The sequence below is a fragment of the Empidonax traillii genome, unplaced genomic scaffold, assembly GCF_003031625.1.
Source record: "Empidonax traillii isolate 1590-97213 ecotype Southwest subspecies unplaced genomic scaffold, ASM303162v1 scaffold557:size1000685, whole genome shotgun sequence".
NCBI classification, from domain to species: Eukaryota; Metazoa; Chordata; class Aves; order Passeriformes; family Tyrannidae; genus Empidonax; species Empidonax traillii.
In genome coordinates, this window is record NW_020955750.1 from 193,188 (window position 1) to 217,472 (window position 24,285).

Sequence of the window (24,285 nt, forward strand, 5' to 3'; positions counted from 1 at the left end):
AGGGTGGGCTCCCCGCAGAGCCCCAGGCACAGCCCCATGTCCGCACAGCCCCTGCGATCCCCGACCCTGCGGCCGCACAGGATGAAGAAAGAGGAGTCGTTCCTGGGCAAGCTCGGCGGGACCCTGGCCAGGAAGAAGAAAGCCAAGGAGGGTGAGCTCGGCGGAGGGGAGGAAGGGAGGGACGCGCTTCCCTGTCCCGTCCCGTCTCTGAGCCCCGCTTTGTGAGGGGCGGCCGCCGCCCCACCGAGCCCCGGGCCTGGCCGGGGGGGTCCCGGCGATGGGGGGACCGGGATGCCCGGGCGATCCCGGCGCCTGGAAGTGCCCGGTGTGGAGCGGCCATTCATCGGGCTCGGCCGCTCCCAGCGCCGCTGCCCGGCCCCCCTTGTACATCCCGCTTGTGGAGGGAACCCCCGCATCCCCTGCGGGACAAACTCCCGGTGACCGAGGAGACCGCGGGCGTCGCTTTTCCCCCTGGTCTGAGAGCTGAAGGAACGATGAAGTCCCCACCTGTGTGTCGTGGCAGGTCCGCTTCTTCCATGGGCTTTGTCCTGTTTCTTTGCCCGGCGTTGGTTTTCATAACTAGATGCATCCAGCCCAGCCACCCTGCTCTCGAGAGCCGGGATTCCCCGTGGGAATTCCTCGCTTACGCCGAGCGTGTCCGTGTGTGCGTTGGCACGGAGATGCTCCCCCAGCCCCGTGGGCAGCACCCACGTCGGGGGGCTCGGCTCCCGCGGAGCACCCACCTCAGCTGTGGGGTGGGCACATCGAGGTGTCCCCAGAGCCACCTGCCCTCACGGGGGCTGGTGCAGAGATAGCACCGTGTGTGCCTCGGGCTACACGAATTTGTTGCTGCTGGTGTAGATAGGGGGTTGTCTCGCCGCCAGGCTGGATAACGATGGCCCGGCCCTGAATACACAAAGTGTACCTTTCTCCTCCAGGGAGGGTGTAATACTCTTCTCTTCAGCTTCCCCGACTGGCCACATACTGGCTTCTGCAGGGAAACCCTTCCTGTAGGAAGAGAATTCTATCCCCAGGCTCCTGCCATCTCCTAGCTGGAAATCTGGGTGTCCCTTGCCTCGTGGCTTAGTGCATTTTTGACTTTCTGGCTTGGTTTTGCCCTGGTGTTTGATGGGTGTAGTGTACGGATGTAATTCAAGGTTCAGCCTCCTTCCAGCTGGCTGCCGAGCACAGGTTTTGCCCTGTTGAGTCCGTGAACGGCCAGCAACGTTTATGAGGCAGCTTTTTAATATTTAATAATAAAATATTAGGCCTTGAGACCTGGAAGTTGCTTCCATTTCCTTCTGCTGGCTGTTTTGGTGTGGCTTACTGGTATTTCCTTCATTATCTGTTTTTAATGGGGTTTCTCTGACGTGGCTCTGCTGAGATGGGCAGCAGAAGCGGTTGTGCCTCGCTGAGATGATCCCATCTGCCTCTGAAGGAAGATAGTGGAAAAAAAACCTCATCTCCAGCTGGGATGCCGAGCACATGATCTGAAAGAGAGGATTTCGTTCAGAGGCGGCTTCTGAGCTGAAGCAGGTTGGCAGAGTCCCTTAAATGAGGCATTTCTGCATCACTAGGTGATGTTTTTGAGGTGATTCCTTTCAGTGGGGCCCAACTGCTCTTTTTGCTCGTTTTGGTTGCTTAGTGGGGAACCACCTCTGTGGTAGTGAAAAGCATGACAGTCACACTTGTGTCGGGGCGTGGGGAGGAAACTGAAACACGTGAGGCAGCTTTTAGTTTGAGTTTTCCTTTCCAGTATGAAAATGGCAAGGGAGGAGAGACTCTCTGCAAGCCCCAGGAGCCACTGGCTGGTTGGGTGTGACATCCTGTGGTGTTGCAGGTGGCTGAGCCCCTTCACTGTGAGGGGGAACGGCCCCCCCTTTGTGGGGCAGCTCTCAGACTGTCCAGGGAATGGCTGTGGAACTGGAGGGGGCAAAGGGATAAACAGTGATGAGCTGCTGGGGTCCAGAAGAGGACCATGGCTCGTGGTAGGACCTGGGCAAGCCACAGGAGCAAATTTCAGGGCTAGAAACTGAACGTTTTTATGTTATGTTTAAGCTCATCTGAGTGGCATTCCTTGAATGAGTGGACAGACCGTACCATATAGGAAGGAGCCCTGTGGTCGATGCATCCCGCGTGCTTGGGAACTTCCCTGCCCTTTGGAATTCCCTGCCTCCCTCCAGGTTTCTGCTGGTTTTCCCCGAGGGAACCAGCAGAGGTCAGAGCGATCTGCCCAGAGTAAATCCCGCCGTCTCCTCAGCGGCAAATGGGAATGCTGCCTGCTCCTTTGCCACTGCCCAAAACCATTCTCGCCTCCTCTGCCTCTGTACTTCATGTTTGTTTCCCCTGTTGCATTGCAGCTCTCCCCATCCCAGCTGTATTCACACAGAGACCTTTAACCTGGTCTGTGCAAGAGCTTAAAACCCACTTAACAGTAACCCTTTTCCTTTTTGTGCACAACTTCTGAGCCGTGCAGCTCTCAGGTCCTGAAATTTTCCTTTATCACTTCACGTAGCTTCCATTTCCTCAATCACAGGTAGGAGCCATGTAATAAATATCCATCATATGGGACTACCAACCCATGAGCAACTGAATTTGTTTGTTTGTTTGTTTTCTTTTGCTAACTACTCCATAACATGCTGCCACGTATTTTTAGAGAGGTTGTATTGGGAGAGGAGGGTTCATTAGGCTTATCAGTGTGAACTCCTACCCTTGCTTTATGATGGGAGGGTATAAGTAAAGTTCAGAAGTACTGGTGAGAGACACTGTGGCAGTATTTGAAATATGCCTTTCAGTGTGTAAACAGCTCTTGCTTTAGCAGTGTGACATGGCATCGAGCTTTGTGCCTGTCAGTAGCTGGGGTAGGGTCTGGTCAAACTCATCAGTGTTTTAAGTCAAATTCTATTTGTTCGGGGAAGACTTTGAATTTCTACCTCAAACCTCAGCTTTACACTATCACACCTTAATCCTGTGTTTCTGAATCTGTGTTTCTGAATTTTTATGAACAGACTTCTTAGGCAGCTCTGACTCAACAGAAAGAGCAGCCCCAGTTGCTCCTGGGGAGGCTGATTTTACCCTGGTTTCCTATGGAAGTGGGAGGGAGTGATCTCACTGTCTGTTTGGCTCCTCCCTTCCTCTTCCTTCCCAGGAATACTTTTAACCCCTAGTTTGGCTAAAAATGCCCCTGGGAGAAAAGTCGTGGTGGTCATTCATGGCTGTAGGTTGTGTCAAAATGGGTCACCAGTGAGTGTAGAAACACCTTAGAGTGGAGTCCTGCAGCAGGAAAACCGGGAGATGAGCTCAACCCTTCCATGCTACTGGAGAGCCCCCATGGGAGAGATTTGGCCAGAGAAAGGTCAGGGGAGAGAGCACTGCATGGAGATGTGTGTTCTTAACCTTGCAACCAGTCATGACACAACATCCTTGGAAAAGCAGGATGTGTCAATTCCAGTGCCCTGTGACCACTTGGTTTTCCCTTCTCCCCTTTTTGGCTGTGTGGAAATCTGCAAAAATCTAAGTTTGTTTCATGTTACTGTGACATGGCTCTGTCTTGATGTATCTGAGGTTTACAGTAGGTATTAGGAAGAAATTCTGCCCTGTGAGGGTGGGGAGGCCCTGGCACAGGTTGCCCAGAGAAGCTGTGGCTGCCCCATCCCTGGAAATGTCCAAGGCCAGGTTGGATGAGTCTCTGAGCAACCTGGGACAGTGGAAGGTGTCCCTGCCCATGGCAGGGGTGTTGGAACAAGATAATCTTTAAGTTCCCTTCCAACCCAAACCATTCTGTGACTCTGTGATCTTGGGCTTTCAAGATGTGCCACTTGTTCTCCAAAATCTGCTTTAAAAACCGCAGGAAAATAAAGGGGTGCTGGCAGGGCCAACAACAGGATACAGTTTGTAAGCTGGGTGATCCCTTAGCTTCTTTTCAGACCTTTTGAAAGGTAGTGCTGTGTTTCATCTTCATCTGCAGAAGGATATTGAAAAAATCTGCCCTTTCCTGTCGGTCAGAGCGATGCTGTTGTGCTGAAATAGAGGAGAGGGTTTGCAGCTTCACTGCCAGCCTATTTGAAAAGCTTTGTTTTTCTGTGTGAAAGATCTGGGCAGCAGGTGTTGGGCTAAATAAGCTTTGTATTATTGTATTTGTGTATATGTATATATATATATATATATATATATATATATATATATAGTCTCCATGGAGGAGTCAGTGAAATACAACAGACTCAGTTGCTTCGTGTTGTGTCCCAGTGACATGACTGAGGGTGGGCACAGGGGTGAGGAAACCGCTCCAGAAAAGAGCCATTTACTTGTGCCTGATGAAATTCATAGGAGAGAGGAACAAGGGAGAGAGAGAGATGACAGTGCTGCAGAAGGCAGGATTATTGGAACAGCAGCTGAATAATGGGAAGGTTTTGCCCATATCAGGGGAGGTTACAGAGCTGTTCTTGGGGCGTGTGGGTCAGTGTAACAGGGAGATGTTGTGGCTGCACAGAGGTCACTGTTGCAGTTGCCTGTGGGCACAGCCAGCTTGGTAAATGGCTTGGTAGGTGTGTGTTTCACGAGGTTTTCCTCCCAGAGGAAGGTGGCAGGTGCTGCCTCTATTTTGCAGGGGGGAAAGGGGGATGGTGAGGAAGTGATTTGTTTCAAGGTCATCTGGCAACTGTTGACAAAGCCAGGAAAGGAATCCCCATATCTCCTGAGTTGTCTCCGGTGCCTTAGGCGAAGGTGCTGCATAATCTTCCTGTTTCCCACATCTCTACACACGCTAAAACCCCCTCCAGATTGCTCAAGTGGGAGCCTGAGTCACTTTGGCCTTCTGGAGGGAAGGACATGGGGAATGAGATCAACAGCAGGATTAAACTGGAGGGGACTTCATGACAAATCTGTCTCTCGCGGACCTTTGAGGTTCAACCTGAAATAAGCTTCAGCTGGTTGCTTCTCACTGTCTCCTGACCTGACACTCAGTATATTTGTAATATCTTCCTTTTAATAGACTGGTGTCAGTGCTCACCCCCTTCTTAATTTACTTTCCATACTCATGGTATGTGGCATTCTTAGTCAGATGGAGAGACAAACACAAAGTGTGTCGTGTTAATTCTGTGGTCCTGGTCCACACAAGTACATGTGCTGCAGTCTGAGAGGATGCTTGACTGAGGAGGTGTGTCTGTGCATCGTGATGTGCTAATGCTGCTGAAATACCCAACCAGAAGGTGAGGTGGGTGCTGGTTAAGCAGAATTACTTGCCCTTTAAGAAAGGAATATGCATTAATTACATTGAAGCTCCATGCAGTCCCCGATCTGTGTATGTATCCGTAGAAAGTCTGTGCAAACATAGGCAGATTCATATTTCAAGTTCAATTTATTATCCTGTCTACTACCAGTTTAAACAGACCTAAATTTCTGGTTGGAACTGTGTAGCCTAATTGCTATTTCTCCTGAAGGGCTCAGATGCCTCTGACCAGGTATGGTTTCAGTCGTGCTAGAGCAGTGCCAGCTTGGGTTCTGACTCTGTTGGGTTCTATTCTGGCAAAAGCTCTCCTGGGAATATAGTTTGTGTCTGTGTTCTCAAGTGAAAGGAACTTCACATGGAATGATCATCGTAACAAAATAATAGACCCCCACGTCTGTTTTCCTCCTGTAGCTGCAGCCAGGCTGGGATGGCTCAGCCAGCACAGCTTTAGGCCCTGTCTCCTGGTGAGACAGGAGAGTTTTGAATTACAGCTGGAAGTTTTGCTCCAGACAGGATGCAGCAAGACCCATAAAATAGCTCCACAGCTCTTCAGCAGGGCGTTGAAGAAAGTGACCTGCTTTCATTTAAGAAAAACAGACGTTCGAAAGTTGTTTTATTTCCAGAGTTGCAGTCATTAAAATAAGATTCACTGTAAGGACAGTTATGTTTCATCATAAAAATCTTAGTGAGGTGGCTATCAACCAAAATTCCAGTTTTCCAAAACCAGATTTCCAGTCCTTTTCTCCTTTCTCCTTCCCTCATGAAGGAGGGATTCTTGATCTCACTGATGGATCTGTGCAGGGAGATCAGGCTGTGTTCTGCAGTGCATTGTCATTAATACATGAATCACACTGATTAACATGCTTGTGTTTGTAACAGTTGTGATATTTAGATCACTTTATTAATAGAAATAAATGCATCCTTCTGGTTTGCACATTGGCAACACAGAGGTACAGAAGATTGGGTATAGTTATGCATAACAGTGCTAAATGCCTTTTTATGTACTTCAGGAGCTGTTACAGGCCAGCTCCTCTGGTGGAGTTTTGAGCTTTGGATCGTTCTTTGATGTTAACAGATTTGGGAGATTAGCTGGAAAGCCCTTCTTGTTTCAAAAAGCGTGTCAGAACAACTTGCTGCTGAGGGATCCGGGGCTACGTGGTCTGAGGCAAACCCAGCACAAGGCAGAGTCTGCTGGTTGCAAGAGTTGGTGTTCCAGGAGCCCCAGCTTTGCTGTTCAGCTGCAAAGTGTCATGGCCACAGATTCAGGTTTGGAGCAGTGGCAGTGCCAGCGTGGCTGGTACTTCAGAGCTGCTCATGTGGGATTTGGATGCCAAATGACATATGTCATCAGGAGAAGGAGTTTCCTGCCTCACCTGTAACGTCATCTGTCTGTGATTCTTGTCCCCCTTGCTGCTGCTGGCAGTGCAGGAGGCTCTGTGGGTACCTTTTCAACCCTGGGGTCTTGTTCTTTCTTTCAGCCCTCAGGCTCCTCTCAGTCATTTCAGGAGACCAGGAAGGCATCAAGGAAGGCTTGTTTTCCCAAAGACTTCTCCTTGTGCTGACCTCTCCTCATCAGAGCAGTCATGACTTCAGCACACCTCCAGGTTCTATGAGCTAACGGGATCTGGGTATTTTGTTGCAGAAGCCAGCCAGGTTGGATCTCAGGAAAAGGTTCTTCCCCCAGAGGGTGGTTGGCACTGAACAGGCTCCCCAGGGCACTGGGCACAGCACCAAGGCTGACAGAGCTCCAGGAGTGTTTGGACAACACTCTCAGGGACGGGATGGGATTGTTGGGATGTCCTGGGCAGGACCAGGAGTTGGACTTGGATGATGTTTGTGGGTCCTTTTCAACTCAGGATGTTCTGTGATTCTGGGGTGGCTGTGGTGCACCTGCCTCTGGTGGTTGTCACAGGATGCATTGGCACCTCTGCCCTGGGCTGAGGGAAGTGTGCTGAGAGGAGGGAAGTGGAAGAAGGGAAGGAGAGGCACTGTGATCAGTGGCAGAGCACTGCTTTTCAAGGGGTTCTTCCAGGCTGCCTTCAGGAGGAGTTCCTGGCTCTGGATCTTGGGACCTCTGCTGCAGGACAGGCTGCTCGGTGGTGGTGCCTTCCATCCCCACCAGCACAGGAGAGGGGGGTCAAAACCATCAGTTCTGTATGAGCAACAGTGAACCCCATTTGTCTTTGGGGGTGAGCAGAGCATGGAAAGGGGTGGGAACAGGAGCCTCTGTGTTGCACAGCTGGTGGGCCAAGTGATCTCTCCAGGGTGAGGCGTGTCCTGCCCAGGTACAGGTTTCCGAATTTGTACTGTTCTGTTGGCCAAACACAGAGCTGCAGCCCAAAACTGGTGGCTTCTGTTGTGCATGCCTGGTTTAGCTGGGAAGGTAACTATGGCTGACACGTGTGGTTTTGTGCTTGGAATCCGCTCACGTCTGGCTTCTGAGAACCAGATGTGGAGAGAACAAGCACACACCTGGCAGCATGTGCTGGCTGAGAGCAGTGGCTCCGTGTGCTTTGGGCCCTTCAATCTCTTGTCACTTCCTCGTGGGGGAACATGCATTGTCACAATGGAGTCCTAATTATAAACCCCCCACACGTGATTTGTTTCCATGCACTCTCTGCAGACCCCTCTCCAGAGCCCTTGGGCTGAGAGGGGGAGGCCATGGGATGGGATTCTGCTTTTGGCTTTGCTAGCGGTGAGCAAACTGGAGATTGAGTTTTGCCTCTCCAAGTCAAAAAAGGGTTTCTTTACAATCCCCCAGACCTGTCTGGCAAATAGATAAAGCTCTTAGAAAATCTCTTTTCAGTGTATGCTGCGTTTTGGTTATAAAACCAGCAAGTTGTTCTGGCTCCTGGAATTCCAGTTCCTTCTTTAGTACTACTTTAATTGCGTGGTTGAACCATAATGAAATCCACTGAAAAAAAAAGAGAAATAGTGCATTTTCCATTATAGCTGCCATATGGTCTTAGTGCTAACTTTTAATTAGCTGAGATGGTTTCATGCACATTTTATTTGGAGAGAGGAAGGACACCGAGAACTGGCTGAGGAGATGTCTGTATGGAGGCATAGTGTCTTTTTTACTGTCTCTAAATAGAAAAATGTGTAATCCTCAGAAAGTGTTGTCCCACTAGGTCTGTTTGGCAGATGTGTGTATGTGTGCTATTAAACAGATGCAGACACTTCTGTCATGTTAAAACAGAATAGTGTTGTTTGCTCTCCGGCTTTCCTAGTCCAGCAGACGGATTTGGAGGCTTTGCAAAACTGACTGGATTTTCTTCAGAAATGATAGAATAGGAGAAAGTACCAGGACATCCAGGCTTGCATTTGCTGCTTAACATTCTCCCTCAGGGTTATAAAACTGTACCTCGGGATTACTGTTTGCCTTTGTCCCTGTGCATGGCTCCCAGTGTTGTTACAGGGAATTGGTTCCACTGGAAAATTAGGCAGGCTGCAAGGAATGCCTTCTTTGCCTCAGTCTTTAGTGATGGACTGGGCAGTGCTGGGTTAATGGTTGGACTCGATGATTTTAGAGGTCATTTCAAACCTGAAAGGTTCCATTATTCTAAGTGGAGAGTCAAGATCCCTGGCAGACCAAATCTGCAGTGTTCATATTCTACTAAAGACTGAGGCAAAGAAGGCATTAAGTACTTCAGCCTTTTCCTCAGCCTTTTTCACTGCGTGTTTCATCTCTTTGAGGGTGCAGATTTTCCTCAGCCCTCCTTTTGTTTCCTGATGCACTTACAGAAGCATTTATTATTTACCTGCGTGGCAGCAGCCAGATGAAATTCCCGCTGGGCTGTGGCCCTTCTGATTTTCTCCCTGCTCATGGCATCCTTGGCAGGGCTCCTGAGGTGCCTGCCCTGCTTCCAACTCGCTGCTTTCGCAAACAGCAAGTCCAGCTTGGCACCTTCCCCAGTTGGCTCCCTCATGGGTTTTCTTCCACACACCCCAGGAACCTCCTGGACTGCCTCCTCTCTGTTGTGTTTCCAGCACACACATCTGGTGAGTTGAAGTGCCCCACGAGAACAAAGGGCCAGTGGTTATGAGACTTTTCCTAGAGGCTTATGGAGCATTTCATCTGCCTCTTCATCCCGGCTGGGTGGTCTAAAACAGACTCCCACCAGGATATCCGCCTCGTTGGCCTTCCCCTGAACCTTGACCATAAACTTTGTCTCCATCACTAAGCTCTGCACAATCCAAACACTCCCTCACGTACAGGGCAACCTCACCACCCCTCCTTCCTTCCTCTTATCCCTCTCTCTTTCAGGGATCCTTGCTAACTCCTGTGCAAGGATCCTTTTCCCCCCTTTGAGACAGGGGCGCCCCATATCTGTCATGTAAACTGACCCATGATCAAAAAAAATCCAAAATTCTGCTTGTGACACCAGACTCAGAGCGAGGTATTGATCTACTGGCTCTTCCTGTTACTCCCCTCATCATTCTCTGCAACTGGGAGGATAGGTAATTAAATCACCTAATCAAATAAGCACGTGGAATGGAGCCCTGGTATTGGGAAACTGGATTTTAATTGTCATGCTCCAAATGGCCCTGCTGTTCCAGAAGCAAACCAGATGGCTATGTGGCAGATCTGATGCTGTCTGCCACACAGACTGATGTGGTTTTATTTTTTTGCATGTGGAAGGGAAGAAGCAGTCATGACTCACTTCATGTAATGCAGCAACAGTCCGGCTTCAAGCTGGACCTTGGTAGGTCCTTTCCATTCCTGCCTAAGGGGATGCCTGCTTTTCCTCTGCTCACACAGGTTCAGACTAAGAAACTCGCTCTTAAATGCTTACAGTGTGCCTGAAGAGACTCCTGTCCTGAAAACACCCCCTTGTAGTGCAGCTGCAGCTGCATTAACACCCTTGGACTCTCAGTGTCACTTTGCTTTGTACCAGTTTAGGAACCTAAACTGTGGTGGGTGTTGCTCTGCTGCTATCAGTAGTCAGAGGATTTAGAAGGCTGGGGAGCTCTGCTAGACCTGGGCATGACTCTGACATTAAAGGTGTTTGTTTTATGCTGCTTTTCCAGCCGTTTATTTCTGACCCCTCAGTTCCTGTCATTTGCGTGCTAACAAACAGTGCACAGGTACCAACATTTACCAAGCAGGGGGGAGAGAAAGCAGCTGTAAACTGGAACAAATGAGGTTCATTCTGGGCAAAGGGGGGAATTTTTCGTGCTGGGGACTGTGAAGCAGTGGGACAGGATTCCTGGGGAGTTGGTGCAGCCTCCATTCTTAGAGGTTTTAAGATGTGATGCGATAAAACCCCGAGTTACTCGGTCTGATCTCAGGGCTGACCCAGCTTTGAGAAGGAGGTTCAGCTGGAGACCCCCTGAGGTGATTTCCACACTGAATTGCCCACTGATCTTTCTGTGGCTCCCTGGCATCTTAGACGCTCCAAAGGCTGGAGTAAGGACGTATCTTAGACAGCATGAAGTCTGTGGTTTAATGATTTATGGGCTTGGGAATGCAACATTGTGCAGTGGGACTGTGCTTCTCACCACAGTCCTTTGAGGTACTAGTAAGAGTACAGTATTTTTTCTGTCTTTTTTTGCCTATCTAACCTTCCAGTGAGGAGATATTCCATGGATTCCACGGTGCTGCTGCTCTGGCTGCTTCTCTAGTGAGGGTGAGTTGGAGAGGCTGTGGAGTTAGAAGGCTGTTTTGGGACTCACCAGTGATTGAGCTTGAAAACCTTTGAGATGTCCAGCACCACTGAGACCCCACCTTTTCTAGCTCATAGGACCTGCTATTACCAGTGCAAAGGCTTAAAAAGAGACCACAGAGAGCCAGTACTGCAAATCCTGTAAAACTTCGGGGTGCTGACTAAGTAAGGGAATAATAACACCTGCAGATCTTTTTGATACTTGGTGAAATGTAACATTTGCTCGTGCTTCGGACTTGCTTTAATTTGATTTTTGGCTGGCTGTTGTTTCATAATTGCATTTTGATGGCCCTTGAGGGCTGTGTTTGGGAGCCTGGACTGGAATGGCATTTGGAGGCTTGGCCTCCACTCATCCTCCATCGTCTTCAGCAGCTCCATTAGGACACTTTAGTGTCTAATTCTTACTCAAACCTGGCAGAGTTGAACATCAAAATGCTTTTATGGCAGCCACTGTCTTCCCTGTGCCTTCCCCTCATGGGCTGGCTTTTATCTGACTGGGGGCTCCGAGTTCCAGCCTTTCTTGTACTGTGAGGTCTGTAGTGCTTATCACTGCAGTGCTTGTCTTGGCAGGCTCCTCTGGGGCTCAAAGCAACAAGTAAAATAATTTTCCCCATATGACATGTCTGGAAAGCACTGAGAAAACTCCTTGCCTGAGCAACTGCAGGGTATGGTCCACTGAAAACTGCTGAGTGTGTTCAGATTGAAGCTTCTAGTCCGGAGCACAGCCTGTCCCTCCACTGGTCCTGTGCTCGGTTGAACAGGAAACCAGTATTTGCCAGCAAAACTTCAAATGCACATATAGTTGCTGTATGTGAGTGTTTTTCAGGGTTTCCCTTGTCTTTCTGGGCGACATTTGGGCCACTCCAGCGACTGGGCACGTGCACTTCTTGTGGTCTGCAGAACCCCCTTATCGCTGCCTATTCTTCCTGTGGAATCATGTTGCACAAGCAGAAAAGTTGCTTTCTTAGAAATGCAAGTCACAGCTGGTGGCCTCCTCTTTCATGTGCCTGAAGTTTGCCTGCCAGGCTCTGCTCTGTCCTCTGGAGAAGAGTTCCTGTTACTGCTCGTGCTCACCTGCCATCGCTGCCATCAGAAGTGAGTCTCCTGCTGTCCCTCTCCCTCGGTGATTTGCTGGGACTGCACCCATTAGATATGGATGCCTTCAGCAGTGAGTTGACCCTGGTTTCTGAAGCGGCTTTTAAAGGTTAAAGGGGCCTTGTTTGGTGCTTGGCGCCTCGTGGAAATGAGCCTGCTTCATTTGGGGTCTTAGACTGAGCTCCTGGGCGTGGATGTGCCGTTCCCTGCCTGCCCGTGCCCATCAGTTTTGGATGTGGGAGTACACAAAAGCCTTGGAGAGCACTAAGGACTGCATACAGAATACAGTACTTCATGGAGAATTGATGACTCAAGTCCTGGAGTGTAGAAGCTGTAGAGTTGTGATGTGTGTTGGTAGTGCTTGGGAGAGCTGTGTAAGGGACAGATACCCAACTGTCTATCCATCTCTCACTTTTTTATGTGTAACTGTATAAATACTTTAAAATACCGTTCTTGTCCACAGTTATTTCTGCTGGTTGGTTTTTTTTTTTTTGATGGCTTTCCTTCCCCTCCCCCACCCCCAGCATTGGTGTTTTTGTCTGTGAAAATTAGCTTTATATTTTTTTTCCTTTCTTATCTGGTTATTTTTAGCTTTCAGGCACACTGTCTCCCCCACTCTGTGCCATAATGTGGCTCCTGCAACCACCAGTGCCAGGAAAAGGGAGGGGGTGAGTGGCAGGTGGGGACTGAGGTGAAGTCTGGAGTGTCCCTTTGCTGATAGTATGGATCCCTCCCTGCCTGGTGAACAGCTATGGCCTGAGGCAATAATGAAAGAAATGAGAAACGGGGACTTACAGCAAAATGACGAGTCCTAAGTTTGACTTTTAGCTTTAGTTCCAGAGCTCTCTGTATTACAGCCCTTTCCTAAAAGTTGCCTTTTGTTCTACTTTTCCTTTTTTTTTTCAGGTATTTCCATTTCTTTAGGTACCATTGTGCCTTGTCTGTCTGCTGAGGCATCTAAATAATTTCCTTTATTACCCCAGTTCTGCTTTGGTTGCAGTCCCTTGATACAGTGCCCCTATGTGGATTTGGTCAAGTCTTTGCCTTTGATCTGCCTGGGATTATTAATTCTCTATTATAATTAATGGAGGCTTTGTGTTTCTCCTGCAGCTTCTATCAAAAGCTCTCAGAGCCCTTTGTAGATGTGAGCAGTAATGCAGGAGCACACTGGTGAGCTCTGTGTGTGTGGTTTGTCTCTAGACAAGAATCTCAGTGTAGCAGCGTATTCAGGGCGGGTTTTTTCTTTAAAAATGCCGGTTTTTGTCAAACTTCGTTTGTTAAGTGCTCCTGGAAGGCATTGGGTCTTGAAGATGACTTTTCCTGAAAGAGTTTTAGCTGTCAGATGGAAATTCTGGGTGTGTTGGTCTGTGGCAGGCAAACACAGGAGCAGGTTAAGAACCACCAGAGGGTCTTTACTCACCAAGGACCTGTTGCCTTCTGGTCTGACACTTCCCATGGGAAGTGGGAGCTCCAGCTGTTACCTGATGTTTTATATTCAAGATCTGTCTGCTTCATGAGGGGGATTTGTCTCGTGTCCTCATCTCTTCTGATTGAAGGAGGGTCGTGTCACTGGTCTGAAAGGGGGTAGGAAGGGTCAGGAGTATGGGCTTTCTATTTTGGGAACGATTAGCAGGACTCTTAGGTTATGAGCTGTAGGCAGGTGAGTCACTGTCTGGAGAAGTGCAGCTGGTCGTGGTTTTGTATCTGGGAATAGTAAGGAAACTTGGGAAGCAGGGAGACTTTAGGGGTAGGAACAGAGCTTCCCGTGCAGCGCGAGTTACGTGGCCAGGGCACATTTCCCATCTGTGCTGCTCCACCAAGGAGGGTGACAAACTTACTTGAGCAAATCATCTGTAGTGGAGCCAAGGGTAACAAAGCAGTCTGATAGCTCCCAAAATTCAGGTTTAACCGTGAGATGAGAGAGCATTGTATAAAAGCTCAGCGCTGGTTGGATGAGAAGGAGAGCACCGTGTTCAGAAACTCATGATCAGTGTCACAACAGCTGCTGCTTTCTGTGGGGTGGGATCCAACCTTGCAGTCAGAAATAACCAGATCTAAAATTAAGTAGCATTTACCATCTGTTTTTGTGAGACACAGAGGCTTGAGGTCAGTTTTTTAATAACAAGGCAGTGGATGGCAAACACCTAAGTGAACACTACCGTTGTTGGTGTCTTTTAAAATTGCATTAAGATTATTAATAGTGAAAGGATCAAACTGTTGATATCAGCTTGCTTTCTTTTGAAAAGGAGAAAGCAGGGGTGTCTTTTCTTTTTATAGCACTCCTGCTGACTTTAAAGGCCGTTTCCTGACTTAGGGGAAGTCCTTGACAGCTCTGGTGGCATTTCCAACTTTGTCCAGCTAATTCCCTCTGTTGTGTGCAGTTTATGTGCAGTCCCATGCTCTGAGACAGCCTGCCTGGCTCACAGATGTAGCGCTGTGTGTATGTGATCTGCTCATTCTGTTAATTTGTTTGAAAGGCCAGCACAGCTTCCAGCGTGACTAAACCATGTTGACTGCTGACACTGCCAGGAGATTGTCAGAACATCTGAGGGCTGCCAGGAACCCTTGCTGCTTTCCTGGGGGGGGCCGGTAGAGAAGTGACCTTTTACATGTGAATTTAAATCTCTAATGGAAAATGTAATTCTAGTGGAAAATGTAGGGTTTTTGCTGAAAGCCTTGGCCTCTTGCCCGTCCCTTTGTTACATTTGGATTTTGGTAGTGCTGGCTGATGGGGTGCTGAAATGGTTCAGAGGGCTGGTGGTGCCTGGTGATTGAGGATCTGCTCAGAGAGGAGATCTCCAGCCAGAAGGGAGGGAGGGTCTGCAGGCACCGTGGAGAAATCCTAGCTAATTCTGCCAACTCCCTTTCCAAGGCATCATCTCTCTGTGCCTGTAGTTACACTCGACTTGTCCTATGTAATCAGTCATTTAGATCATCAGCAAGTTTTACCTTAATGCTGTGACCATTTCGTAGAGTCTGTGTTGTGGGTCAAGGTGAGGGCAAACCCTTGTCACAGGCAGGAGGGCATTCCCTGGATGCTGGGGCTGCTCCTTTCAGTCCTGCTGGCACATCTGAGGGGCACCTCTGCCCTGGCACTGCCAGCAGGAGCAAACAAGCCCACCTGGGGCAGCAGATGCTGGAGACCACCCTTAACTAAGTGATGCTACTTCAGCCTCTACTCCATTTCCTTTCCCTTCCTGCTTCCCTTTGCTGCAGGTTTCCTCTGGCAGGTCTGTGAGATGGAATGATCAGGCTTTAGAGAAGAGTATTTTACACTAATCTCATTTAAGAGAGCAAGGGACTGTGCCGACAGAACGGGGGAAGGTGTTCCCTAGGGGAAGGGGAAAAGAAGGAGCCCTGCGAGTGGGCAGGTGAAGCGTGGACAAGGAGCAGTAATAGCTCATGTGGGACCTGCCCTGACTAAAACCTGTTGTGCAAGCTCTGCTCTACCAGTCAAACGCCCTCTTGCATGGATAAACCTCACAGCAGAGCCACTGTTGCCAGTCCAAAGTTGAGGAGGCTTTTGCCAGTCGAATAAAGCCCATAATCTTTCACAGTAGCTTTGGGATGGTGAAAGCAGGGGCTGAAAGCCATTCTTTGTTGTAAATTTGCATTAAAATACCGATCAGGGTCTTCTCAGAAATGAACCTGTTGCTCTGTCCTGGCTATTATTTTAACTGCCTCCCCTTGCTCATTTGTGTGCTTCTCTGGGTTTTTTTCCAGCGTTGTGGCTCAGTTTCCTTTTCCTGCTTCTGTTCCCTTGCTCAGCCGTGATAAGTGAATTCTGAGGGGGGTTGGGGAGCAGGGAAGAAGCCCTCAACGTTTGTTCAGTGCAGTGTGAAAGAGTTCTGGAGTGCTGCAGATGGGGAATACCCTGGCAAGTTCACACCCCTGAGTACACTTGCTTCTCTGTGTGCTGCTGTTGCTCTGTGAACCTGCGTGTTCCTGGGGCAAGCTGTGGGAAACTCAACCCCAGAGGGTGGAAATTACTTTCTTGGGGAGCTCCTTGCAGAGAAAACACCATCTTTGAGGTGCCTGCTTAATAGCCAAGGCAGGTGCTTGGCTATCAGTGGGACAGGGAGGGATTCCTGGCTGGCAGTCCATGGCCAAGTGCCGTGTCCTGCCTGCTGGTCCCCCTTCCCCCCCAGCAGCTGGGAGCCTCTCTCAGTGCCTCCTCCTGTGTCACCGTGCCCAAATTAGCAGAGGTTTGGCACTCTGGAGGTGGCAGCCCCTGTTATCCAGTTGCTGCCGTTCCATCAGTGTCCAGACATCCCGTGTGCTTCCCCTGTGACCTGCCTGTGCTGCCGGGATGGCCGGACTGCTGTGCAAGAGGCGCAGAAAAGGAGGTAGGAACGTTCCCTTTGTGGCAGGAGTCTCTCCATGAGCTGTCTGTGCAGGCTCTGTGCAAGCAGCTCTCCCTGGGCAGCAGGTTTGGGGAGGTTTTTTTCTGCTGAAAAGAGCTGTGCTTTGCCAGCAGCAACAGGAAAGGATGTTTTGGCCCTATGGGACCTGGCTGGATCTGAAGGCAACCATGGGGGTTACACCTGGCTTATCCTGAGGGATGAGGGGCTTAATACACAAATTTGCATTAATGTTTTCTTTCAGTTCAGTAAATTGCTCAGAAGCAAGGAATTTTTGTTAGAAACCTGAGTGGGGATAATCTCTATATAAAAAATAAAAGAGCAAGCGTATCACCTCGATTGAACTTCTGCGAACAAAACTAGTTTAGCTGCATTTAAAAGTATTCTGGCTTGAAATGAGTGCATCATTTTGTTCATCTAGCATACACTGAGGACACATATCCACTGTCCAGAGGAGCTTAGCAGCTCTCTTGTGCACTTTCACAGCGTTGGGAACAGTGGTGCCCTGGACGTACTGAACACTTGGCATTCCCAGAATGACAGACCTGCTGTAATAATGAAAAGGGAGTCTATCTAGAAGCAAGGCTGGTACTTCCAAAACAAGCCTGGGCATTTATAGTCCTAGCAGGGTTTTAAAAATGTTGCACGTTATGTTCGGTTTCCACATGAATTTTTCTCGTGCCTCGTGGTGACCGTGTCCCTGTCGGCATCACGATGTGGGAGCTGCTGGGCTGAGAAAGCTCTAGTTGGGTGTGCTGGGTAAGGCTGTTAGAGCTGGTTTCATCTGTTGCATGAGACCTCTTTGCTCCCTGACTGGTTTTGGTTGTAGAGTTTTTCAAGAAAATGAGAATGAGTGCATAAAAGGGGTAATTATGAATTTATTTAGTAGCATCTTCAGCCAGGAGGTTAAATAGCCTGCAGACATTGTATTCTATTTGCAGTTCTCATTGCAGAAGGTACAGCCCAAAGAGCTGGCAGCCCCCTTTTCCTCACGAACCATGGTTCGTAAACCATCAGCTCTCAAAATGTGAGGCTGGTGTTTGTTGCTTGCAGAACATGAGGACAGAATTTCATAACTGACTATTTTAGTGATGCTCAGTGTCATGCTGCGAAGCAGAATTAAGTAGCCTCTTCGGGACTGCAATTAAGAAGTGTGGTAACGTGGTTTAAGCACCTGTTTCAGTTCTCTGTGAGAGGAGGAGTGGGCATTGCAGTGTGTCCTTCCCTGCCCTCTTCTGTCACAGTAGGATCTCTCTGTTTTCCATGAAAAAAAGCAAGTCCTGATGCAGGATTTTGTACCTTTGCAGACCGCATGCCTATGGTTTGATTTTCCAGTGGGAAAGGGGAATAATGACTGCTCTGGAAGGAAGAGCTTGCTGGGGATACTGTCACTATTAGTTAACTGGTCCTTTTTTTTTTTTTTTTTTTTTTCCTAAGAAAAGTTTATCTAGCGAACCTTATTTATTTGGAAGCCCTTGCTTTTCCCTGAAAAGAGTGTGGGGCTTGGTCCCTCCCAAAGGGGACTGCAGTACCACAAATGCTACCACAAATGATTTTAGCCCGTCCTAACACAGAACTGTCTTTGTATCTCCTGTTTCACATGCATCTGTTTCAATGTCTTGGCTTATAATAAATGTTGTCTGGATTTAGGGGGAGATGTGCCTTGGAGAGTGTAAAAGTGTTCCAGCATTGCTGGTGGTTTTCTTACTGTCAAGCTCTGTGAAGGTACTAAAGAACTATTCAGTTCTTGTCCTCAAGTTTGTTTCCTCCCATGTGTCAGGATGTAGGGAAGTATTTTAATAGCCATTTTATTTGTGAAGAGCACTTTACTGAGCTTCCCGAGTGAGAGTTGTAGGTTTAGGACAAAAGCTTGAAATAAAAAGTTTCAGATTTGTGCTTACCAGGTCATGGCCCATCCGTTTTTATCCCGTGGAACTGCTGGAATTATATACATTTTCACCTTGATTTTGGTAGGTCTTCCTGGGAGTCTCTGAGGCTTTAATAGGGCTCCTTCCCTGGGGAGAAACAAGGACCCTGGGGTTGTTCTCACCACAGGACTGGGTTTCTTGCAAGAAGTTTCCAGCCTGTTGTGTGGTAGCTCTGTTTAATGGGAGGCTATAAAAGGATGTTCCTTTCATTTTATTTTCCACTGTGGTTGCAGTTCTTCATGCCATAAACTGTGGTTCTGTTTTGAAACATCTGGATCTACCAGATGTTTTCTCTTACTGTGAATACTCCAAACCCTACATATCCACCAACTTTACACTTATTACACTCTCTCTTTCTGTTTTTTTCCCCCTCGGTTCAGTGAGTGACCTCCAAGAAGAAGGTAAAAATGCAATCAATGCTCCAATGAACCCAAGCATCGTGGACATCCATCCAGAAGATACATTATTAGGTAAAGTTTTCATGCTACATTCCTTGACTGAGGTAGTTTATGGACTCTCTCCTATGTCCATCCCCATCCTACCTCTCTGAGTCCCCACAAGAGCAACAGCACAATTTAACAGCAAAAAGTGTTCAGAACTTGTTGATGTAAAACATTTCTGTCTCCCCCGCCCCATATGTCTCTTGATCTACAGAATTAGTTGAAGCAAGCTGTCATGGAGAAAAATAATTAAATTAAAACCAGAAGAGTGTTGGTCATTTGGGTTTTCTGATTAGGAGAGTCGTAGGAAAGGCAAGGTACTTTTCTTCTGAGTCGTGGGCAAAGTGTGTGTGTGTGTGTGTGTGTGTGTGTGTGTGTGTGTGTGTGTGTGTGTGTGTCTCCAGTGATTTCTTTTGGATGCCACTAGAGCTGTGTGTGACTTTAGGAGATGCAGGAGCGCTCCTAAAGGCCTGTCATGCAAAGACATGATCACCAGTGAAGTCAGCCTGAGTTCTGTGGTGAATCATGCACCCTTATGGGTCAAATAAATACTGTTCAGGGTTAACAGTATTTTGGGTGTGTAGTGGGTGTCACTTCCTTGTGATAGAACGCCTGACTCATCCTAGGCAGTAATGGGGAAGTAAAGGAGCAGGGGGTAAAAAAGCAGCAAAAGAGTCTTTCATAGGTTTATGAAAATTTTTCAGTGTTCGGATAGCAAGGTCCTGTTTTTTTAACAACAGTCAGGGGCCCTGGAAAATACTGAACCCAAATGTGTGGGTGAAGTCCAGGGTAACCAGTGAGGTGGTATAGTCAGTCTGGAATGTCATGTTTCTCATGTGACAGACAGCAGGAAAGTCTGGCACTGCCATAGGAATTCACTTTAGGCTAGTTCGTGGTCAGGATTTCAAGTGTGGCAAAGGCTTGACCAGTGGTGATACCAACACCCTCCTTCGTTGTCATGGTAGAAGCAACTGAGAAATCAGTAGGAAAATAGGATATCATGTGGCCTGTCTACATTCATTTGAAGATAAATCCATGGGGTCCATAAATACTAACTTAACTGAAGAGATGTGGATCTCCCCAAGGAAGCTGTTCCACTGCCACCCACCCTTGTGTTCCTGTTCAGTGCCACTGAAAGGAGCAGCTCTAACTTGGATCACAGCTCCCACCTGGCTGCTCAGGGAGCTAAAATGAAGGGCTCAGGGAGACACCAGCAACTTAAAAGCAAGCACCAGAATTTAAAATAAGAGACTTGCTCCAGCTGTGTTCCAAATGCTGCTATCCGTATCTGCAGTACCATAAAAACATGTCCATGAAGAATAAAAGTTTCAAAAGCTTCACTGCTGGTTGCCATCCTAAACATAATTAGGGTTGACTACCTGTAGGAATTGAGTCACAGGCTTGGAAAAGATACTTTTACATTTCACAAAAGTGGCAGGTTTCCTGGGGGTCCCTCACATGTGCTGTTGTGAAGGTAATTCTGCCAAAGGTTTGATTTTTAGCCTTACTGAGCTCAAGTGGATTTTGTTACCAACATTTCATGCCTTCTAAAGATTGCTCTTTGTGTCCACGCCTCTAACACTTGTCCTTCTGGCCATTGGAGAGCACTTGTCACGTATCTTCATCTCAGCAGCAGAAGAAATAGAAGACTTTAGACCTGCAAAATCTTGTTTCATGTTCTTGCCCCATGCACAAGTACTGATAAAAAGTGGGGTACTTTTAATTCTCCAAAGGTGAAGGAGTTCCTGCACTCGGGGCCACGTGTGGCCAAGTTTCAGGGAACCAGAGAATGGAGACACAAACTATCAGCCCAACTGCACTGCTTGTAGTGCCATAAACTCACCGTGTTCTTCCAGATGGTGTCATTTGGGACAGGTGTTTTCAAACAGAAGTGAAATCCAAATCTAGGAGAAGGAGAAAAGTAGCTGACTGCACTTTTTGGAGTGTTAATATTAACGTGCCCCCCTATGAGGACGGTGATTTTCCTGAAGCATTCTGCGCAGAGCAGGGGATTTCAGTGGAAACAATCTTATTTTAGGGAAGTAGGGCTGTGTTGTCTTTCTCTGTGTCCCTAAAATTGCCCGACACCGATCACCAGACACTCCCTTGCTAAGATGATGACGGGGCACTGTCACTCGCCCATCAGCTGACAGGCCCCTCGATGAGTGGGAGTTGTTGCAGTGTTTCTGCACTGTGTGTTTGATCTCACTGAGGTTTCCCGTTTTACTTGGACAGAGGAGAATGAGGAACGCACCATGATTGATCCCAACTCCAAGGAAGACCCCAAGTTCAAAGAGCTGATCAAGGTAGGAGATCAATGTTTTGTCCTCCTTCAAGCCTTTAACAAGTGAGCTGCAGCTGTTTGGAGTTAAAAACTTTTAAAATCAGAACCCTGGTGAATAGCAGCCGGTGACTGCAGCGTGTCTGTGACAGCTGAGGTGAAGGTCATCAACGAGGTAAGGCTGAAAGCAACAAGTGAGAGAGACACAAACATGTCAGAGTGCTCGTGGTGGCTCTGCAGTAAAGCTCCACTGCCCATTTATATCCCTGTGATTGTCACAGTGGGGATCAGGGCTTGGCTTGCACCCACCCAGAATCTGTGCACATAAACCTTCTGCTCATGAAAGCGGGTTTGGAGAGCATTAGTGAGATTTCAGGAGGAGAAAGAGCAGGACTGCAGTCACACTTAGGGGACAATGAGGAGGCCTCTTGTGTCATAGCAAAGTTGGAACTGAAATTCCTCTTGCCCTGTGTTGTTTCCTCAGTTTATTTCCCACTACACTTTCTCTTTATTGTTTTAAAATACTTATAAAAAGTATTTTTGTTAAAAACAACAACACAGCTGTACCTGGGCTGGTCTGAAAATTCGGGATAGTGTATTCTGTTTTCCAAAGAGGGGGTTGAGCTGTGGCATATTCCCCTCTGGAATCCTTGTGCACCCTGACTGCACACACACGTGGTTCACAGAATTCCTCAGCAAACTGCTCATCCTTAAAACAAGCCCAGTGATCTCTTATTATCACTGCAATAACATCCTTAGGGTTACAAAACCACATCAAACCGAGTTTAGCAAGGAGCTGTGCTCAAGTTTTGTGGTTATTCTAATTCACATTGTGGTTTTAAATGAAATGAAATTGCACATTCTCTCTTTGTGAGCAACTAAATCCATTAATTCTCTCAAAAGGTGCAGTGGTCTTGCATCACTCCTTCCACATGTAATGTGGTTTCTTTGCAAGTGGAGCAGTGGTATTATCTTGAATAATACAGCTGAACAGTGAAGCAGCCAGATGCACTCTGTGATGCAGGAGAATTGACACTGAGATCACAGCTGCTTTCAAATTAAGAATTTTCCTATTTTTAATATGAGTTAACGAGTCCTCCCTGGATGTCATAGTCCAGCAAGGTTATATTTTTCAGATTAAAAGCCTGAAAAAGCTTCAGGAGCAGAGAAATCCGTGGCTAGAGCAGCCCTTGAGAATGTATCTGAGTTCTTACAGCACATTGCAGAGCCAGGCTGTGGGTCACCAGGCCAGTTTGCACTTGCACAAGGAGAGAGGCAGTGGAACTGGAGATTGTTTCCTTGGGATCATCCTCAAAGGAGAGATGTGTCCTGTAGAGAGCCTGTGTAATTTAGGTAATTGCTAATTATCTGCATACCTCTCAGCAGTTAAGAGTTTTTGCAGAGATTCAGCTGTGTTGGTGTGAATTCACTCTGTGCTGGTGGGAATCTCTAAGGCAGGGAGAGGTTTGAATTACATTGGCAGAACTTGTTTTATGCTACAGAGTTTGGATAATGTGAAAAAATGAGCAATTTATTCCTTGTTTTCTGTTCTTCTGTGGCTAGTGGCCTTTTCCAAGAGCCCCAAGGAAGTAATTCGCTGTGCAGTGCCAGCAGAAAAGGCTGCCTGCCCCACAGAGCTCGAAATGAACGATCTCCACGGACTGGAGAGGAGCGAGAACTCAAATAGATGGATGTTTTTACAGTTCTAAGTGGCTCTCTCTCTCTGTCTTTTCCCCTCAGAGAGGAATGTGTCAATAGCAGCAACAGAGCCCTCATGCCTTCTGAAATTTGGCAGCGTAGCTGGGTTTGGTTGGTGCCAGCCCAAATCCCTTTCAGCACCAGTCAGACGTGCCAGTGGTTTGCCATCGCTGGCTCTGAGTGTCTGTCCTGGCAGTCACGTGCAGTTGGGTGGGAGGATCTCAGAGCGAGGAAGCAGCAGAGATATCTGCTGCTGGTGCTGCTTTAGCATCCCTTTGTCTCCTCCAAATGTTGTTTTAATTCCTGCTGACCTCACGCCATAGGAATTACGTGCGCTGTGGACGTTTTTTTGGAAGTGATTTTGACAGAGACACAGACTGAGCAGCTGTGTGGTAACACGGAGAGAGCAGCAGGGGAAAAACACAACAAAAAGCCTCATTCCTCACTCTTATTAAAGCAAACATACAGTGAATCCCCTTTGCTGAAGGCTGCTTAGTTGAGCAGGCAAAAATACCTGCTTTAAGTCTTCTTGCACATATGAAAAATATTATGCCTGGGAGCGTTGTTTGTTACCATCATGGCCAATATTCTAAGAATGGACACAGTGTTCAACTAAGTGCCCTCTGTGGCCAGCAGCCTTTTCTTCCTCCCTCCCTTTGCTCTTTGTGTAGTCAAAGTTTGGTACATGGCTGAACAGAACTAAAGGTGAAAATACAGATCGGGGAAAAGCATGAGTTGTTGGTTTTAGGTATATATATATATATATATATATATATATATATATATATATATATATAGGTGTATATACATATATATATATATACATATATATAAATATTTATATAAATAAAATATTTACACCTGTATATATACACACACCTATGTATATATATGTATATATATATATATAGGTATAAATATTTTAGTCAAGTGTCTGAAATGTGTGACTTCATGTCCTCATTGCCCGGTATTTGCCAAATGCACAGCTGACTTAAAGTAAGCATTTGAATTAAAAGTCTGGGCTGTTTTGTGATCAGAGATGTCCTGTGATATATTGTTTCTTCTTTTATACTTCAAAGTCAGGGTTTTATTCTATATATTATTGTGAATCCGATTAAAATTCAGTTTCCATTAATTTATCAAGTTCCTCTGGCTGATCCATGTCACTAATTGTAAAGCGTGCTTGGAGTTTCTCCTAGCTCTCTTTTGGATACTTAAAAAAAAAAAAAAGTTGCTAATCTATGTGTTCTTTCCTTGTTGTGTGTTTCTGTGTGTTTCTTTGTGTATTGTATATAAAGGTGGAGCGAATTTGAACCTCCTGGTTCAGATAAAACTGAAGAGTCAAAGTTCCAAAAGCTTCGATGCTGGTTGCCATCTCAAACATAATTATATAGGGTTAACAAACTGTAGGAATTGAGTCACAGGCTTTGAAGAGATACTTTAACATTTCACAAAAGTGGCAGGTTTCCTAGGGGGTTCTCATTTTCAATGTTTCAGTAGGAAAAATATTAAAAAAAAAGAGCTTCTGCTGATTGAATACAACATTTTAGAGCAGCAGCTTGCAAGAATTGGGTCCTGTCTGAAAGTGC

General features: G+C 47.3%; 1 protein-coding gene across 4 annotated transcripts in view; it reads left to right on the forward strand.

Annotated features, from left to right (window-relative positions):
• PARVB (parvin beta) overlaps nucleotides 1-24,285 on the forward strand; it is a 47,524-nt gene that overhangs the window by 413 nt on the left and 22,826 nt on the right. Inside the window, exons 1-3 of one of the 4 annotated variants that reach the window (XM_027897739.1) lie at nucleotides 12-151; nucleotides 18,658-18,747; nucleotides 20,953-21,023. In XM_027897739.1, coding sequence (XP_027753540.1) covers nucleotides 37-151; nucleotides 18,658-18,747; nucleotides 20,953-21,023 — 276 coding nt within the window. In that variant the 5' untranslated portion in view covers nucleotides 12-36. Of the gene's footprint in view, nucleotides 1-11; nucleotides 152-11,908; nucleotides 11,989-16,252; nucleotides 16,335-18,657; nucleotides 18,748-20,952; nucleotides 21,024-24,285 lie in introns of those variants that run through there. The other 3 variants (XM_027897742.1, XM_027897741.1, XM_027897740.1) reach the window with 3 other exon arrangements.